This window comes from Glandiceps talaboti, chromosome 16, assembly GCF_964340395.1.
Source record: "Glandiceps talaboti chromosome 16, keGlaTala1.1, whole genome shotgun sequence".
Taxonomy (NCBI): domain Eukaryota; kingdom Metazoa; phylum Hemichordata; class Enteropneusta; family Spengelidae; genus Glandiceps; species Glandiceps talaboti.
This window is the reverse complement of record NC_135564.1, coordinates 6,444,416-6,465,360: the sequence shown is the minus strand read 5'-3', so window position 1 is coordinate 6,465,360 and position 20,945 is coordinate 6,444,416. Positions and strand designations below refer to the sequence as shown.

The 20,945-nt window shown below is 37.1% G+C and overlaps 3 protein-coding genes and 1 non-coding gene across 4 annotated transcripts in view; 2 read left to right on the top strand and 2 right to left on the bottom strand.

Annotated features, from left to right (window-relative positions):
- Positions 1-538: 538 nt before the first annotated feature.
- LOC144447471 (retinol dehydrogenase 14-like) lies at positions 539-3,584 on the top strand. Its single transcript, XM_078137504.1, has one exon. It carries the CDS (start codon positions 555-557, stop codon positions 1,419-1,421), a length of 867 nt encoding a protein of 288 aa, XP_077993630.1. The 5' UTR covers positions 539-554; the 3' UTR covers positions 1,422-3,584.
- Positions 3,585-4,859: 1,275 nt separating this feature from the next.
- On the bottom strand, positions 4,860-9,931 carry LOC144447411 (inverted formin-2-like). Its single transcript, XM_078137427.1, has 6 exons — positions 9,448-9,931; positions 7,448-7,563; positions 6,697-6,890; positions 6,115-6,235; positions 5,504-5,662; positions 4,860-5,378 (listed from the first exon to the last, which is right to left on the bottom strand). Exons 1-6 carry the CDS (start codon positions 9,815-9,817, stop codon positions 5,358-5,360), a joined length of 981 nt encoding a protein of 326 aa, XP_077993553.1. The 5' UTR covers positions 9,818-9,931; the 3' UTR covers positions 4,860-5,357.
- Positions 9,932-12,323: 2,392 nt separating this feature from the next.
- Positions 12,324-12,395, bottom strand: Trnaa-cgc (transfer RNA alanine (anticodon CGC)). The gene has a single exon. It is a non-coding gene; the product is annotated as a tRNA-Ala (tRNA).
- Positions 12,396-13,912: 1,517 nt separating this feature from the next.
- LOC144447275 (CDC42 small effector protein 2-like) overlaps positions 13,913-20,945 on the top strand; it is a 31,354-nt gene continuing 24,321 nt past the window's right edge. Inside the window, exon 1 of the mRNA XM_078137193.1 lies at positions 13,913-14,050. The gene's annotated coding sequence lies outside the window, so the exon portion shown is untranslated. The remainder of the gene's footprint in view (positions 14,051-20,945) is intronic.

Genomic DNA, 20,945 nt, shown 5'->3' with positions numbered 1-20,945 from the left:
GTTAACGATGGAATAGGCCAACATGCTGATGGTAGTTCCCTAATTCACACAGTATGTTGTCATGACAACCTTAAAGTATGATCTGTACACATCTCAAAAAACTGTAAACTCTGCAATTTGGTTTGATTTATAGCACCGCGTTATCTGTACCTTTTCAAATATTTGTATTCTGAGTTGGCCAGACAGCATATGTCTTGTTTCAGTTTTAAATTAATCTCAATCAGTAGAGATGTACATCTCTCATTATTTAGTGCTTTTAATAAGCCTAACTTGAGAAATCTGTGGTATTTCTTTTTAATTTGACAAAACTTAACTGTTTTTTGTTTTGTTTTGAATGGTTGTTTTTTGTATTTCAAATTCGTTATTTGGTACTTTCGGGGCATGGCATTTATCATGGCTATTCTACTAACAAAGTTGACACAAACGAACCTTTGTCCGACCCTTGTATGGAAAGGTCGGTTAAAGGTCAACTGTGCCACCCTGCAATGGCATGTGGAGAAAAGACCGCAAACAAATGAATCGAGAAAAATGGCTTCCACCTCACATGAACGGTGATGTTGGATTTTCTGGTGTCACGTTTTCGTCGTATCGTACACGCTAAAATGTCGTTGGCAGGCCGAGTTTATCTTGTGACAGGATCGACCGATGGCATAGGGAGACACACGGCGATTCGATTGGCACAGGCCGGCGGAACAGTGTTGGTGCACGGACGAAATCGAGTCAAGGGTGAGAAGGTCGTTGAGGAAATCAAAACGGCCACGGGCAATCCAAATGTTGAACTTTTCATTGCCGACTTTTCGTCGCTTGAACATGTTCGTCAGCTGTCAAGAGATATCCACGAACGACACAGTCGAGTTGATGTCCTGATCAACAATGCTGGAACGTGGGAGAATCAACGTTGTCTCTCACAGGATGGGTTTGAAATGACGTTTGCTTGCAACGTTTTAGCACCCTTCCTTCTCACTTCACTGCTACTTGACCTCATACCGAAAGGTCGCGTAGACAGTCGAATCGTCATTGTCAGTTCCATCACACAAACCTACAAGTTAGATTTCACAAATCTACAACACGAGAGGGACTTTACTGGCTTCTCCGCCTATGCGCAGTCAAAACTGTGTAATATTATGTTCAGCTACGAGCTAGCCGATCGACTCCGCCCATTAGGCATCACGGTGAATTGTTGCGATCCGGGAACTGTCAACACGAACATGCTGTTGAAAAGTTACGGGCCTATCGGAATCCCCATAGAACAAGCCGACAACGAATTCTATTTGACAACTGACCCAAAGTTTACTGGTGTTACCGGCAAATACTTTGTTCAGCTACAGGATACTCAGTCAGCGAGTATTTCGTACGATATCAAAACAAGACGTCGACTGTGGCAAATAATGGAACAGATGACAGGCACAAGTTTTCCTTGATTTGGACTATTTCTCTCAATTCTAAAAACATTCCACCGGGCGTGAAACAGATATCCATCGCTAGCAAGACAATGAACATGAAAACTGATTGGCGTTATTTAACGAGACTAGGCTGTGGGAAAAGGGATATTTGCTTGGTTTAAAACTCACCTTGTCTAGGCCTTTAAAAAAATTGTGTGGTTCCGATTACGCTCAATGTTAGAATAGGTAGGTAGATTTTTTTTCACGTGTGTCATGTTCAGGTAGTTATGTTTTCCATATGGTCTCTGTGTTATTGGTTTCTTCTCATCAGATGTACAGCCATTACAGATTGGAAGAACCGTTTTATAATGTCTTTTTAAGTTGATGTCAGTTTCCGCATCCACTATTTCTCACGAGACTGTACAATTTTCGCGATTTTATTTCATTTTTTCTTGACTATGTCAAAAAATTAGGGTCGGCAGTGAAAAACTAGGTGGGGTCGGGTAACCGGAACCAAACAATTGTTTAGGCCCTACCGTGAATGCGAAGCAGGTAGGCCTGTACATCCGTATTAAACCAAAATATCGAAGGTTCACTTCCACTGATATTTCTACAGATATTCAACAACTAAATTTTGCTCCTCAAATGTTGTAAGGGTTTTAAACTTGAGGAGGGAAAGCAAAAAGTTGCACATGAACTTGGAATGACCTTATTCTTGTAGATGACATGACAAGGTCACCAGGAAAATGAGGTTGTTCCAATGTTTACACTTTTTATTTCATTTTATTATTCTGCGTTAGATTTTATGTTAGCCTTTCTTGCTAATTTCTCAAAGTGACTTTTTCTATTGTATAGAAATAGACTTCTTTTTTTTCTCAAGTTTTTTTTAGTCAAACTAGAATATTTCATGAGAATCACCAAAGTTTGATAAGATAGCATTGCAATAAATAGCAGTAAATGTAATCTTAATCCACTTTATTCGATTTAGAGATTAATTTTAAGAGATGTCACTTGTATTTTTCATTAATATATTAGTGGTTGTGGTTCATTTTATCAAGCATATTTCAAATGCATCACCATGTGTATGCATTAATTTAGAGTTTAACTCAATCTTACTACTGCCGACTTTGTGTTTTTAGAATAAGTGTTCTCCAAAATAGGGCAAGCTTAACCTCACACCAGTTTCAGTGCACCCACTTCACGTTGTTAAAGAAAATTCAAACTTCAAAATGATACCAAAACAGTCGACCAACTTCAAAAGTAAAAAATCTTACTTTCTGAAAGTGAACGTGAATGGACTACCAGAAGTGAATATTAAAAAGTTACCTCAATGAGGTATCACTGAAACGCTCTATTGGGTGATAAGTCCCGTGGGAGAACATTAAATCTATAATCCTACTTTGCCTTGTATCACAGCTATGATGCAATAGAGTACATTGTTATGTACGATTTGAAAAAGTTGAAATTTGAAAAATTGAAGTTATTTTTCTGGTAGATAAAACTTTGAATTAATTGATATTTTTTTCAAGAATAGTGTAATCATAATAAACATTGTCAAGCACTTTATTTTTATGAGACCAAGGTTTTTTATCTCAGAAAAAAAAAGTGAAGAAAAAGTTAAGATATTTTCCTTTTATAAAAGCGTAAGACGTGACTTGTAATTCAGAGATTTTTTTTCCGGTTGATTTCCAATTCTTTGTAACCGGTAGAATGATGCGACTTGTCACCATGTGGTAGCGCCCTCAGGTGGCAGACACCGCCTCCGGATCCTGCCAGAGGCCTATATAGCCACGGAGCCGACCCGGAAACGGACACGGATCCATACGGATCCGTTTTCAAGTCAATCGGATGCCACGTGGTGGCGGGCCAGAGAGATTGTTATTGTGTGAACAAATGATTGACCGAACTTTCAGAAACATGTTCCGAGAAATTATTTTCATTCGGACGAACATCATCATGCATGACGCCGGTTGGCGGTCCAGGTACAAGTACAATAGCGTTATTGTATTGGCTATTTCCAGGACCTGAGGGCAATTTTACTAGACTGTTTCCATACGTAGAGCTATATTAATTTTTTGTTATAAATCAGTGTTTTCTTTTCTGACTATTCATGTTATGTATTTACTCAATATAAAATATTTCCATTTTATCCTTTACATTAATTTCATGTCAAAAAATAGATTATTTTCTTTAAATGTATTGCCTACATACTTTTGTGAATTCTTGATTTAAATACAGGCACGACTTGTCTGCGATTGATTCTTGAAGCAATAATGAATAAGTAAGAATTATGAAAGTTTTTTTTTTGTGAAAGGAAATAAATTGTGAATGGTTGTGAAGTGGTCTGTGGTCAGCTGTTCGTTGATACTATGGCCGCGAATCAGTGCGGGTTTGGTATGTAAGCTAGTACACGGATTATCGTACTGCCCTGGCGATTCGAGGGCGTCAGAAATGGCGATTTTTCAATCTCGTTTGCAATTTTTGAGAAGAGTAAACGGGAAAATGTGTAATTCAGAGTCGAAAAGTGAGAACAAATGATACTTTTTGGTCGTTATTTTTCTATTTCATCCATGAGCGACTGATTTAATGACTCGTTATCGGAACGAAACTAAATTTCTGTTTCAGTTGACACAATGTTCTGTAGTGTTCATTTGAATCATTTTTAGTTTCTGAAGTGAACACTATCAGAACACCATCTAGCATCTCAACTAGAACACAAATCCGGTGTGAAATCGTATGAAATCAAAGAATACGTATAATATATGCATGAATCGTTGACGTCATCACTTTCTATTTCAAACACAAGAACAATAGAACAACTTGAAACTGGATCAAGTATAGAATCCGGAGGGAGGGAGGGAGGGAGGGAGGGAAAAAATCAAATTCAAACATGACTGTAAACTAATAAATATAACAATGTATTTATTACGACATTGTGTTTTACAATTGAAGTTAAAAGCCTTGATTCTTCGCGTTAGCGGATTTCGACGATAAACGTCCACCTTCACAAACTGTGACGAGCCGCTCGCCGCGAAATCCGCCATCATTTAGGACCTATGTTATAAAAATGTTAGCAATACGTTTTTACCAGTTCTTGTTTCTATGAAAATTATCCATATATAAGTGGGCATTCAGGTAAATATATACATCTTGTTTCAAAATACTAACTATCTTACTTCGAAGTCGTCCAGACCACCAAGGTATTGTGTACTGACTATCAACTGAATTCTAGACGCATGCACTCACACACACACACACACACACACACACACACACACACACACACACACACACACACACACACACACACAAAGAAATGCATATGGAACTTCAATCAGTGATTAAAATCCGATGTGGTGAAAGCGGCTAAATGTCCTTATTTACCTCTATTCATCGTATTGTGACGTTTGTTTTGTTCGGAGTGATCGCCGCCTTCCCGCCTTGTGGGGCCGGGAAGGCGGCGAGCACTCCGAACAAAACAAACGTCACAATACGATGAATAGAGGTAAATAAGGACATTTAGCCGCTTTCACCACATCGGATTTTAATCAGATTGATGGAACTTACAAATCAGTCCGTATAAATAAATGTAAAAGCCGACGTTTCGAATAAATATTCTTTTTCAAAGGAAATATCTGCGAGATACAGAAATGTTGGGTAAACACCTGAACATATCTGAATAACACACATACATACACATACGCACACACCCACACACAAGTAATGAATCTATTTTCAAATACGAGATGTGTTGACTTGTATAAACTAGCAATACGAAATAAGACTATCAATTTCAATAACAACAAATGTAGAGAATGAAAAATTGTAAGTACAATGTGTAAGTGAGAAACAGTCTATGGAGTTAAAAAAAAATAAACCGCTCCATCGGTCAAAATCGGTCATCGTTACAAATACAGTCCAATGCTACCGAGCGATATCCTAACATCATTTTCATGATACTGTGATAACGGAATCTCATATCTTCTTGAAAACACCCTGTAATATAAATGAATAAATACATGAATAAGAGAGTTAAAATAATTACCAACAATACACCTTGGCGTTCTCTCTCTCTCTCTCTCTTGTATACCCGCGCCATTTAACGTATATATTTAACCTACCCTACAAATATCGCTCCATAGATTATCAATAAAACCACCATCGTCGAGAACGGTTGGTACAAAACCATCAACTTCATCCACGCCTCCCATTACTGTTACGTTACCCTGTCGCTGTTTCGGTTCTGATACCTTCTTGACAAGTTCCTCTGAAAATCTCTCCTATTGAGGAAAGAAATATATACATCATGTCAATTTACTGTAATTTTGACAGGACCATATGGCGGATACGTTTAGCACGGTGCCGAAAAGAGACTGGTGGTTTACGACGTTGAATTTTAAGGTCGTTTCATTTCACAGACAGTAAATAAAACAAAAATCACATGTACACGCCAACAAATCACAAACAAATCGCACGCAGATGCACGTCATGCACTCTTACATGTCAATCAAACTTCGAAACTCACTTCCATTTTTTATCCGTCGAACCTCAAGCCTCAGGCTGGTTTGTTTCAAAGCGAAAGTGATTTCATGTGTGGTCTAACATGTCAAACAGTACTCAGGAGTTTGGCGCTTGATAATAATATTGTATCTGATTGATTGATTGATTGATTGATTGATTGATTGATTGATTGATTGATTGATTGATTGATTGATTGATTGATTGAACTTACGTGTGATATACCCTTTGCACCATTACTCGCAAAATCGATTTCTAACATTTCCAGGTCATCGTCCTCCTTCGACTCATAGAACCTCTCCCTCTGAATACAAATAATATTATCATCTTCTTTCCTGTAATAGTTAGAGATGTCATCAATTATTATCCGTCATTATATGTGGTTTGAGTTAATGACGTCAACTTGTCGCCCCTCCCTACTGTGGTTTCTTGTCATGCAAACTCAACATGATCGCCTGATTTGTGATCTGTGACTTTAATTGTCCGTCAGATGCAGAATGTGTAAATCGTGTAAATCTTCCCTCCTCCCCGTTACTCCTCACTGTACTTGTCCCTTCCCTCTTACACCTCGTCTTTCATATTATATAGTGTATGTAATAACTCGGCCCGATTTTGTGGACTGAGCTAACACACACACACACACACACACACACACACACACACACACACACACACACACACACACACACACACACACATACACACACACAAAGTCTCTCTCTCTCTCTCTCTCTCTCTCTCTCTCTCTCTCTCTCTCTCTCTCTCTCTCTCTCTCTCTCTCTCGAATTGTACCTACCGCAAGTATTCGAGAACGTCAAGTAAACCCAATGTAATGAGTTCATTTCGTAGTTGTGTTCTTTCCATAATGTCGTCTGTGGCATATATCACACTGTTTATAAACACTAACAAAGTTGATTTGTAAATTAATAATCCGCTGTTTTTGAGTTCACTGATGATAACGCTGAAACGACTCTTTAGTTGTTTGCGACTCTGTCATCAAAATATAAAAACAATAATACGTAACGTTATATTTTGTAATGACATTTATTATGGCGTATGTATATTTACACCCATAACATAAGTTATCTTATTTCCATTACCAGTTACACTGTCTGTCTGTCTGTCTGTCGATGATTAAAAAGCGAACTCAGCATGTTTTGGATTTATTTAGGCTAGCTGTGGTTCATATTCGCCATATCTATATAGCTCCAGTTCTATTATTTCATGATGTAGGCTTACTCCGGGAAGAATATTATGTATCGTTTAGCACGTCTCGTAATAGCCTTCCTGTAGACTTGAAGGACTAACGGTATTGTGCTATCCTAACTGATATTTTGATTTTGGACGAGCGAAAATTCACAAAATCAAAACATCAGTTACGATAGCAGAAATAGTGTAGTAGCGTTAGTGCGTCATGTCTACAGTGTTGTAAAGGGAGTGTCGCGAAGAAGACTGCTTTTACGTCGACGGCGCTCGTATACGGTTACTTCGTCTCATGACAAAATGCTCCATAAATAGTAGAGGAAATAAGTGATAGACTACACTACCTTATAGTAGGTGAGTGCATTGATAACTGAATTGTATGCTGTGGAGGAAAACCACACGGATACAGATAATATCTCCATTACCATCTTCTTCATTTCTTGGTTAGGTAAACTCAGAGCTGTAATCAGAAACGAGAATTTGATATTTGTTGTACAAGTTGTAATATAAACGTCAGAGAGTGATATACATTTATTTTCACCGGCCGTGTTCTAGCTTCGTTGCAAAATTATGATGTCAGTTAAAAAAAACGAAAGTAAAACACTATAAGTAACGAAAGTAAAAGACTATAAGTATTAGTATCCTACATGCATGCCACTATGGTGTTTCATCATCATGACATGCTTACACACTAGACTTACTCAAGTCTCCTGGCTTTTTTCCATTCTTCATGTGAATAAAACATTAAACAGACAGACAGACAGACAGACAGACAGACAGACAGACAGACAGACAGACAGACAGACAGACAGACAGACACACACACACACACATACACACACACATACATACATACATACATACATACATACATACATACATACATACATACATACATACATACATACATACATACATACATACATACATACATACATACATACATACATACATACATACATACATACATACATACATACATACATTGCAAATCAGTCAGATGAACACGAATAGCCCTTGGGCTACTACTAACTGGACTTTAAAAAAATTAGGACAGTTTCCTCTACAAACCTAAACATGAACAACAAACTCAAATCATTTGAAGTTTATGACATTAAAAGAAATCCCGGTCAATTTTATCTGTAAGTAGTATACTATAGTAATAACTTTAGTTGATATCATGATTCATTGGGAATGATGATTGTTGGGTGCGAATATATCAATTTGAATTGATATATCGTACTACATTATTTATGTGTAGTACTACACAGACATGTTTACCCACAGGTGGTTCAATACTGTTCAGGGTGTACAATATTACAAATAAATCATATCTAACAAAACAGTTTAAAAAAAAAAAACACGTTCCAGTTGCACTGAGACTTGCGCAATTTCCGTGTAGGAATATTGTAATCGTCATGGTCTGTAGGATATTATAATTTCAAGTATTTTAGTTTAGTTTGACATAACAGTGTGTAATTTTGCAATGTCGCTGCGCAATAATGATTTCGAGATGTTCAAATAGCGAGAAGTATAAATAGCCAAATGCTGTAAATGAATACATGGAAAATATGACATGACATTTGATAAACGTGTAAGGAAATACTATCAACAGACTACTCTGTCTGGTTATTGACATTTCTAAACATTGACTTTATATAGAATAACAGATTACATTCTTAAAAATAATAGTATCTAACTTCGACAATTTGTCATAATTTTTAAATATCTACCCTCATGTAGACATATTCCCTTCATACGTTTACTATGTGTCAGATGTTCAATGTCGAACTAACAATTACAAAGAAAAAAACGTAAAAGTGTCGGTATTTTTAGTAATGATTAGTGTAATGTGAACAACGTCACTGATGAGTCGCACCCAGGGGGAGTTACGCCCAACACGACAGTAGACATACCAGGCAACTGAACGAATTGGCAATCGTGACTATACACACACATAATACTAATTGCATTCAGTCAACGACTCTATGACGCAATGTATGACTTAGACTAATGAAGGTACTAGTAGTCAATGATTTTATCTAAATAACAAATTGGCGTTCTCTCAATCAATTTAATTATGATATTTTTGTTGAACAATTTTTTTAATAGCATCAATGTTAAACCCGGATACGCTTCCCCTTCTCCTCCCCACTAAACATACCATGTACATACTGAGTTATGGAATGTTTGGATGACATTATGATGTATTTTTTTGTTAAAGTTAAAAGATAAGAATTACAGAGACCAGTGTTTGAATATTTGATTAATTTGCCCTCCATAGCAAATTTTACTTTCATTTCCTCTTGAGATACATGTTGTCAACACAGATATAGAGACTTACTTAGAGCCAGAATTTCCATATATCCGTTGTTATTGGTGTTATCCATAAATTTACGAAGTCCATGTTTTGTGTTTAGCACGGCCCTGATACAACCAACGCATTCCGCGGTAACTTCGTCAGCCGTGTCACTGTCTTCAATAAGTCTTTGCAGTGCTTCAATTAACAACACAATACCATCCAAAAATACAAACTGAGACATCCATTCAAAATCACTCTTTTGGATCCTTCCTTTGATGCCTGCGTAGTTCTGTACATTGGGCATGTGCAGAAGTTGGATGCAAAGTTCAGGTTCACTGTTATCCAAATTTGTGGTTGCGAAGTCGACAACTTCATCATCATGACGTGATAGCATATCGTTAGTTCCAGCCATATCACCTTGTCGCTTGTAAGCAATATTCACAGAGTCACTAATCAGAGTCGAAACACTCGACTTTATAGTACGCTTAGAACAATCGTTCACTCATAACCTGAATGTTCTTCGACTATTTTCGCTGAAAAGGTATGATGTCATTTCCTTCGACAATTTTTGGTGTACAGTGACGTCATGTCCTATTTACTATCCAATTCAATTATGCATGAACTATCGTGACGTGCTTGTGGATTTACTCTGTTTACATATACGAATAGGTGATCCATGCTTTATTAGATTTACTGACATATTCGGATACTTTTGGCATCTCGATAAACTATCTTTCTCTTTACATAGCGTAGACAACACTCAGATGTCATCACATTGATATACGAGCTATGCCGTACAGAGGTCAAATCAGGTCATGAACTGATAGATGCAGAGAGCTATGTCGTGCAAAGGTCATCTCAGGTTATGATGTGATGGCTGTTGGGTATAAAGTTACATTGTCGTTATACGGAACACATACTGAGATTGGTGTTAGCATGGTTTAGTAGTCATGATACGTGCAGTATGACAGGTATTAAACCTAATAGGGTCTGACGGACGAAAGCTGCTATCATACATCAGGCAACTTACGTTGGCTGTCTGAAACCGTTTACTAGTAACCTCTTTTACATACACGTATACTTAGTTTAGACTACACGCTACACATGCTCACATTTTCTTTGTATGTGAGTGTGTACGCTGCGTATGTACGTATGTGTGTATGTATGTGCGCGCGCGCGCGTGCGTGAGTGTACGTATGACTGCGTCCCGATGATTGCGTTCGTTCGGAGATAGAAATCTAAAGAGTGTCTCGTGGCGTTTAAGCTGTTCACAATAACATATTCTGTAAGTAGGTTTATTTTAATATCTGGTAATTAAATTTATGCTGTCGTGATCACCTGAGTCATAGTTCTCAGAAAAAAATAATTGACCTATTAAATTTATCACGATACTTCGTAGTATTGATGAATGGCCTGTATGAAAATAGGTTAATGACCAAAGCTAATGAGTTATGAGATACAATGTGGGTCAGGTTTGACTAGTCTCGCTAGCAGACTCGTGACTATAATCCCTGAGGTTTGTAAGGCGCACAAAGTGCGCCCCGAGCGGCGAAGCCGCGAGAAGTGAGGGACTTTATAACCCCGATCCCTCACTTCTCGCGGTTTTGCCGCTCGGGGCGCACTTCGCCTTATAAAGGGGCTGTAGTCACTAGTCAGCAATACTGGCAGCAATACTAAATGTTATTAAAAAAAGAACAAAATTATTACTTACAGACTTTGATTTCCGTTGGTAATCTTGTAGCAATCTTCTTTGATAAGATTTACATCATATGTATATTGACAAATTCAATAGCCACAGCCGACCACAGATCGACAGCCTAATGCTAAACAACTTTACACTGCTTGTGTGATATACTAGTTTGACAGTATTGCCTCGAGACTTGGCTATCTGACCTGATATATACTGGCTTGGCAATATAGCCCAGAGACTTGGCTATCTGACTCTACATACTGGCTTGACAGTAGAGCCCAGAGACTTGGCTATCTGACCTGATATATACTGGCTTGGCAATATAGCCCAGAGACTTGGCTATCTGACCCAACATACTGACTTGACAGTATATCCCAGCAACTTGGCTATCTGACTTGACATACTGGTTTGACAGTATAGCCCAGAGACTTGGCTATCTGATTTGACATACTGACTTGACAGTATAGCCTAGAGACTTGGCTATCTGACTTGACAGTGTATAGCCTAGAGACTTGGCTATCTGACCCAACATACTGGCTTGACACTATAGCCCAGAGACTTGGCTATCTGACCCAACATACTGGTTTGACAGTATAGCCCAGAGGCTTGGCTATCTGACTTGACATACTGACTTGACAGTATAGCCCAGATACTTGGTTATCTGACCCAGTATACTGGTTTGACAGTTAGCCCAGTGACTTGGCTATCTGACTTGACAGTATAGCCCAGAGACTTGGCTATCTGACCCAACATACTGGTTTGACAGTATGGCCCAGAGACTTGGCTATTTGACCCAACATACTGGCTTGAGAATGACAGAGCAAAGTATCTGGAGTAGCACATTTGTCAAACATCGTTTAATGTAACCGTGAAAATGGGTGATCCAATAAAGGGGATAATGTTTTTTGAATATTGTTCTAATTCATCTATGGATTCATTCAAAAAGCTAAAGTTGGTGGTTTTTATAACAGGATTGATGTTGATAAAAGTGACGAGCTCGTCATTAACGCGATGAAATGATTGTTAGCTTATGAGTAACTTGTTTGTACATTGATACATAAAGAAAATGAAAAAATCAGTGATATAAAATTTGTAAAAAAAAATTAAATATATTGTAGTGAGTGACGTTTTGTATTGCTAGATGGATTGCAGACATTCAGATGGCCACGTGATTAATTTTAAGTCTCATCCAAGAGTAAGATATACTCTCAAAGTAAAAAATAAACTGTGGAGATGTCGGGATTCGAACCCGAGGCCTCTCACATGCGAAGCGAGCGCTCTACCTCTGAGCTACATCCCCTGTGATCTATTCTAGCTCACAGTTCAATTGATTGGATTCCTTTGATTTTCCCCAATAAAACAAATTTTAATGTGTTTAAAGTTTTACGTGTTCCAATTCGTTTTCTGTAGTGATGTGAGCTGAGTTAATATAATACGTCCGAAATCATGTACCGTCCCGTCTGTCCGAAAAAAAAACTGCTAAGCTTATATACTGATATGTATAGTTATTTAAATTCTCCCCAACGTCTATGTTTAACGTTCCTTTATATAAATCTAGTTTGAAGGACAACTAATTGACAGTACAGTCAGCGTCCGAGTTTCGCTTAAGCCCTAAATGTGAGTAGAAAAATAAAAAAAAGAGCAGTTCACTGAAAAACTTACTACTGACTGTTAAATAGTAAGTTTTTCAGTGAAGTGATCATTTTTTATTTCTTTTATAAATATGATAAAGCCGAACACCTATTCTCATCATGATAGCGTCACAAATGCTGCTGAATAGGGAACTTGCATTCCAGATTGAGCATGCTCAGACGAAAAGGACTATGGGATTATCTGTGGTTATCGTAATACCTAATCTGGAGCTACCAATAAAAAAACCTCCGACAATAGTCAGGATATACAATGAATTGACCATTCGTGGTTGCAAACAATGTAAAAGTATTGTTTATAGTAATAATTGATTAGTATTCATTATCACATTTCCTATGATGCATCATTCAATATGGCGGGTTTGCAAGTTCCCTATTACCATGCAAGGAGTATAGTATATATCTGTATTAAAAGACACTTTCTATTGTAAGAACCTTAGTAATTACAAGGGAAAGGAAATCAGGCCCTGCCTGTTGCGCAAAGTATAATAACCCGCCCCTGATTCCGTCGTTCTAAAAGGTGACCCTCCCTCAATTTCCTTTCTCTAAAACATGACCACCCCTCCCCCGTTAAACTATTTCAAAGCACATGTAATGCTGACAGACACCAGTTCCAGAATCAATGGTTTAATTCAGCAATAACTTAACCCCCGCCGAAGGCGGGTATACACGAGATTTTGGTACAATTCGCGACATATAGCACGAGCTATTTTAATTTCACCGCTGCCACCACGGTGAAAATTGTAAAAGGTTACACCCCCCCCCCCGCAGTTCACTGCGCCCCCCCCCCCTTGTAATTACTGAAGGTTCCCTACTACAGTGACAAAACAAGGACATCGTGAGACGTCGTCATGCATGATGTACGGGATGGGCTAGACAATAATTTTCTGAATAATTTTCTCTAACCTCAGAGTAAACTTTGACCTCTGAAAACTTTAGCGGATTGCTTTTTGTAGCCCCACTACTGATTAGATAGAAGAAATAGTCCCAGATTAACCAATTTTGTATAAGCTTCTTTTGATATTGACCTCTTACCCTTTCTCATCGAAATACTTGTATTGGTTTTATGTTATTATTGCTAACATTTCGTCAATTTTTGCACTAGAAACTACATTTCACTGTCACAAAATAGTTCCATATGAAAGCCACGCCCATTTATATGTAGTGATCCGCCATATTGGAAATAAGGGAAGTTGTTGGAGCGAGTGAGTGAGAGATACCTTCACCGTTTCCTGGTTAGCTAGTAGGCTCGCATCGTCTAGTCACACATAATCCTCTTGTAAACAGGAAAAGCTGATCCAAAAAGGTAAGCAGATACTCCTTGTAAACGATAATTGCTCCATATAGCCTACTGTGTTCGCAAATTGGCATCCGATTTGTGCATGTCATTGGTGGCGAATGTTATGCGGTGGTTTCGATTTTTGGAGATCCTCGGTTGGGGTCTCGCGACAAGATTTCGAAGATAATTTCAGTAGTTGATAAAGTATGTTGAAGGCGAGTTTAGTGTTGTTTGATATGACGTTTCTTTTCAAACTCTGTGAATTATCATAATAGTTGTCGATATCTTGCATGTAACGAAAGTATAATCTCGAAGTACGATATGCATACATGTACACCAGTTCTGATACCGACACAGCGTACGCGCAGACGACGAGCAGTGCGAAGTTTGGCCAGAAGTTGGAACAAGTATTAGTTTGTGTCGTTTGTCACCGGGGTGTGCGCGAAAAGGTCGGTGAGTAATGCGCAATAGTGACTGTTCTTTTGTGTTGTGCATTATTGTTTTGGATAGTTTTACTTCCACTTCGGTAATGATTAAATAATTCAAGAACACGCTGCGAAAAATGCCTATCGCCTCCTTGGAGTTTGGACACCTAGTAATAAGTGTATGGGGTGGAAATGAATGATGTGTACGTGCTAGTATTAGTAGTATAGAAATGAAATCGACAGAACAATTCAGTTATTAAACCAAGCAAACCAAAACACAGCCAGGCGTTGTAAGAAATAACCAGTAATAAGAATGAACACTTTTAGCTAACATTTTACACGTTTTATAACTAGCATTACCTGTATCACTGTGTATGTACCCAGTGAACAAATAATTGCATAGTTGGATATATATACAGGCAATGGTTCAGTTGTATTAGAGTGGTCCAGTGTTCCAGCACACTGTATTGAGTCAGACATTTTGTGTTTTGAAAGACACCTACACTATGTCATTGATTAATATATATGATGACTGTGTTGTATAGAATTGCTGTTATGTAACACATAGAATAGATCCCTTCATAGGAAATAATTTTCATAGCATCAGAACACTCTTTGTTGGTAACACACATTGTCAGTACCACCAGCTGTCAGATAATTTACTTTTTATATATTTAGAGATAACATGTTGACATTTGACTTCATTCTACACACAAAATAAACAATTAGTCATCATATGACCACATAATTTGCAACTATGGGTATTAACACTGACCCCTGCCTTTCAGAAATATAATTTCATTGTATAGTTTGACCTTGGAAATAGTGGGATGATCTGCAAAAAATGACAAGAAAACTCAACAATATCCATATAGCACCACATGTTAGTGTGTAAATAAGGTTCATAGCAATCATACCTCAGACATGTTTTTAGAATTTATTATTTGCAGTTTGTCAAAACAAGAAAATATTTATGTGTTAGCAAACAATCAGGATTAATTTCATCATGACTGACTGCTTAGAAAACTTTGGCGTGATGAAAAAATGACATGGAGATTGTCATATTTTATAGAAATCACAGTAGTCATTGTAAATGAATAATCATAAATAATCATATCTTTCCCTTTGCATAACTTGTCAGCCATTAAATATAATTTTCATAATCAATATACATTTTTCAAATTCAACACATAATTGTTTTCACATGCATTATGTAATAAGTTGTGTCCCAGTAAGTTTTTTGCAAGTTTAATAAATTGCCCCTTTTTCATCCTACAGTTTTAAAGACATATGCCGTGTAATGTAATTGATATTATTATTTTGTATATGGATGTTTCTTATTAAAGAAAGCCTTGAAATTACCACATATTACATCCACTACTGTTTTCTGCTGTCTGCAAATTAAAAGATAGACAGACATGATCAGTAGAAGTGAGGAGACTGCACACAGTAACAATAACAGAATCAAGAAAACAACAACCAAAAATTAGTAAAGCCGATCTTACTATTTATTTCGTATTTAAATTGATACCATATGTATATATCACAGTCTTGTGTAGCTGCATGTATCTGGTTGCTAGGCTTTATGAAGTATGTTGTCAAGATGAAGGAAGCTGTGTATCCATGGAAACTTAATTTCCTGCAAGGAACCCCATCTTTTAGGGTATTATAGGGACAGGAAATCTGTTTGGATCAGTTGTCATTGTTGCTATCGATGTATGAGTCATTACAATCCAAAGTAAATTACACAAAGTTTAGTAATATCACTGTAACTACATACTGACATTTACTTGTTTCCTGTAGGATGACCTTTAACCCTTTTTTTACTGATGTCAGACATGGTATTAGGAGTCCTTGGTTTCGTCTTACCTAATTAAAGTGATTGCTTGCGATATTTCAGTCAACAGTGCAGTATTAGATGTGATCATACTTTGCAATGCAGACATATACATTGCAGATTATAGATTACATCAATATCTGATCATTATGTTATTCTTGGTTTGCATTTACATTGTGCATATCTGTCTGTCTCTCTACCCACGTCTGTCATAGTTTATATCTATTCATGATCTGTCCATTCATCCATTCATGTCTGTCTGTGCTTCTATCCATCTGTCCATCCATCCATCTTGTCTGTCTATTCATTCGCCTGTCTGTCTGTCTGTCTCTGTCTGTCTGTCTATCTGTCTGTGTCTTTCTGTAAGTCTATCTGTCCATCCAAGCACTACCCATACCCCACAATGTACATGTAATCTTTTTACTTGAGATAGATTTCCATAAAATGATATGATCACTACCCTAATAAATGCTGGTATAAGTGGATGACTTTCCGTCACTACCCTATTATTGAATGCGATCTGATCATTAGTGGTGTTATAAATGGATGACTCTCCATCACTACTCTATTGAATGTAGATCTGATCATTAGTGCTGGTATAAATGGATGACTTTCCATCACAATACAGAATTGTGAGAAATGTAGAGGATTATTATATTTGCAGGTAGTGGTTTAATGGATAAATATTGTAAAGTACTCTTTATAGCAGTAGATCATTTACAGGATATCAAAGTCATAAAGGTATTGCAGTGGTGCTATGTGTGTGTCGTGTAGTGTGAAATTATTGGCTGATGGTGTGAATGTACATTGTTATGCAGCCAAAGTATTAGTTTGATTATCATAAATGATAAATAAAAAACACTTGTAAATGTAATGCCCAAAAGTTCATAGGTGCTGACAACCATGTTGTCTTTGAAATGAGGTAAGTAGTTAAACCAAGTATACAAATAATTTGTGTTGGATGTTGTGAGAAATAATTTCTGTTGGATGTTGTGAGTGTATTACTGTACAGTATTGTAGTGCAGTATTACAGTAGAAAGCTGATAGTGATAATACATTCAGATTATCCGTAGGTGGTAGGATGATACTAGACTCTCTCACAGTCCTGAGCGCATTGCATCGCTAAAAGTGTTGTTTTGTATGTACGATATCTACTGCATAATTGTACTGTGGACCCTCATCAACTACATAGAGCTAATCATTTGTTGACATGTTACTGTGATGCCCTGAGCTCAGGCATCACAATAACTCAAAGCATCGAAGTAATCATCAACAAATGATTAGTCCTATGTAGTCGATGAGGGCCCACAGTACATGGATATTCTACAATTATGCAATAGATATCATTACATACAAAACAAACCTTTTGGTGATGTTTCAGAGGACTGGTGAGAGAGTCTAGTATGATGTGAATGTAGAAATTTGGTGTAATATGAATGCTGTACATAATATAGTGTGATGCTATGTTGAATTTATTGGTGTTGCAAAGGGTAGATAGTGTAACACTGCGGTGTCCAATGTAGTTTACTGGTATACAGTATAGTGTATTATATACAGATTTTCCAGCTTGTTTTGATGGTAGAATAGTATATAAATGTAACAAATTGTGCATTGGTGTATACATGTATACACTGTATACTTGTAAAGGCAAGTGAGAGTGATTGCCTGGATGCAGAAGTCAAAGGTCACTCATACTTCAATTCCATTGGACTGTGATATGTCTATGGTACATGTATTGAGTAAATGCAGGTTATAACATGTAAAGCAGTTTTTATATGCTCGTCAAAGACCTACAATGAAAGATTTCACCAGTACGTCATACATTGTACATGTACATATATGTAAATTTGGTACCCTATGTACTTGAATAGTTTCCATATGTGTTTCACATGTATATAAATCTCACCATTTGTGATGTTCAGATGAGTGAATGATAAATAGCTCTGGAGATGATCTTTGATCCTGTGTAAATGTAACTGATCAATGTTAATGAGAAGTAGAATCGTTGTTTGCCCCCAGGTCACAGGTCTATGAAAACCTATTTAGAACAGTAATGTGTGGTGTGATGCACAGAAGATAATACAATGTAAAGTTGTCTTGAAGGGATAAAAAGTACACAGTGGTACTATCCTTAACCGAAAATGTTTGACAAACATGATTTATCTTCATCAGGAGTGGTTTACCTGAAGTAAGGTGTTGAATTTTAATGATATATTTGATAAATATAACAGATATGCAGGTGTTTAATATCGTGTATATTTTTAGTGAGACAGAGAGCATATTTAACACTATGTTGACATTTTTAGATATGCAGGTGTTTGTTGTATATTTGGATGAAAGCATTTTTTGCATAGAAATTGATGTGCAAACTTCATGCTTCATTTGGAGTTAACTATATTTGGGAGTATAGACTAGTTAATTTAGAGTGTTTTATCCCAATGCCACTGTGTGGTTCAGAGACATTTGTCAATAAGGGGATTTGTAAAACACCATCGAGGCTTTGATTTCTCCAGAATAGGTGGTTATGACCTGTTTTGCCAGGTCAGGTCAGGTCACTTGCTTGTTATATACAGGTTAATGTAATCTAGATGAGAGATTGTCAGACAAACAAAACTTAAATATATGCTGTGCTGCAGCAAAACAATCAGACCATTTATTATCTAATTCTGGCTATTGTAAAAGTTTAATAATCAGCTTGTAAATGATAAAGAGAACAGATTTAATGGGTGGGTACGTGAATAGAATGGAATGGCCCTATTTCGAAATACTTGACAAAGATAACTGAGATGCCTTATTCCAAGTATGCATGCAGTCTGCAGTAAAACTGACTTTGCAGTAGTCCATGGAGAACCTCTGTACTGTATTACTATCAATGAACTTTGGCCTAGAATTCATGTTTAGAGCCCCTAAGACAGATAGTGTGTTGGTATGATGTGACAGATGGATGGATGGATGGACAGACGGACGGGAAATAGAAACACAATTCATGTGTTGTTAAAAAATTGTCTGAGTTTATCTGAATAATATAACTGTAACAGTAGAAGTGATAGTCTAGTCAAGTCCAGTTGTCCTTAGAATAGAAACTGTATAGAAAGGTGTGTCCTTAGAATATAAACTGTGTAGAAAGGTATATAGTTGTAATCTCAGACATATTATAGTACAGGCTTAGCTGATATTTGAGTCTTATTTAATCAGTCTTAGCAGATAAAGAAACCTCCTATCATGTGTTATTCACAGTAAGACACTTGACTGTATTACTGACGTATTGACCTGGACAATTAACCATAGTACTGAAATCAGCCAATATAATGTGTAACTGAACTTCTGTTTCCTATACGGATAAATACAGGGAAAGTAGCTGTTGAAATAATCGGGCACAGTGATTTGTTTGCGAAAGTGCTGTTTTCCTTGAGAATTCATGTGTTTGTACTACTCTAGACTAAAGACAACAAATGAGTGAACACTTGGGAATCATGTTTGTTCATGAATTGTTCAGCAAACTCAAAACAGCAGCTATGCTGAAAAGCTGTGCAAGGTCTCTGGAGAGGCATTTCTATATATTGTAGTGTGCTGTGAAAGAAAATTAACAAAGATATTGACTTCAGTGTCTACACTCAAACATTGTGCAGTAATTGAGTACAAAAACAACACCAGTTCCAGTATTGTGACATCCATGCGTACAATTCTTACTGCCAGGCCAATATTTGTACAGCCAAAATAGTGATTCGTAGAAATATTTTGTCAAAGATTTGAAAATAGCTGGCAGGTATGGCCTTGTGGTAGGATTACAAGTTTACTAACTTATATTGATGGTTTGTAGTACTTGGGTATTGATTGTATACTTAGTTTGATCACTTCTGCACATCGCCCTTGTTCTTTGATATTGGATCACTCCTTGCCTTGACCTTTCCCCTACCCTCCCCAACTTGAATCTCCCCTCCCTCTGACCCGTCTAACCTCCTCCTACCCTTAGATAGCCCACCCCTATAGAAAGCAGTCTGTATAAAAATTTACTTAACCCTTCAAATCAAAATATGACCATCATATGAGTCATATATGTTTGCATCTGTACTGTAGCAGCCATCCATCAATGAACATTGCATACTAGAAATATAGCTGTCACTCAGACACTCATCCCTTAGATCTGACATGTACCTGGTAAGTAGTGTAATTGTATGCTAACAACTTGCACACTCTTCCTCTGTGGTCGGCCATCCGTGGATGGAAATTACCAAGGAGACATACATGTAGCTATCAGAGACTTGCTTATTACCCATAAGTACTGATCACTTTATATATATGCTAATTAACTCATACATTAATACATCTCTGAAATCATAGTCATTCAGGAGACATACATGTAGCTGTTACTGTTTAGAGGTTTGTGTTGTTACCATAAGGCAAAATGAAAAAGAATTGTTTCCGATAACCTGACTGACCCTACTTTAAGCTGCCAACCCTAAACACTTGTTTTAAACATTTAAAACAAAAAGATAAGAAATTCTTTGTCTTCTTGACCTTCATGCACATCTGTTTTCATTCCCCAGTTTAATATGCCTGTACATATTCCTTCAAACTCTCACAGAAGGGATATTCTGACCGACATTTCTTTTGGTTTTGGGTTGACGCAATATTTTTCAAAAACAAAATAATTAAAAGA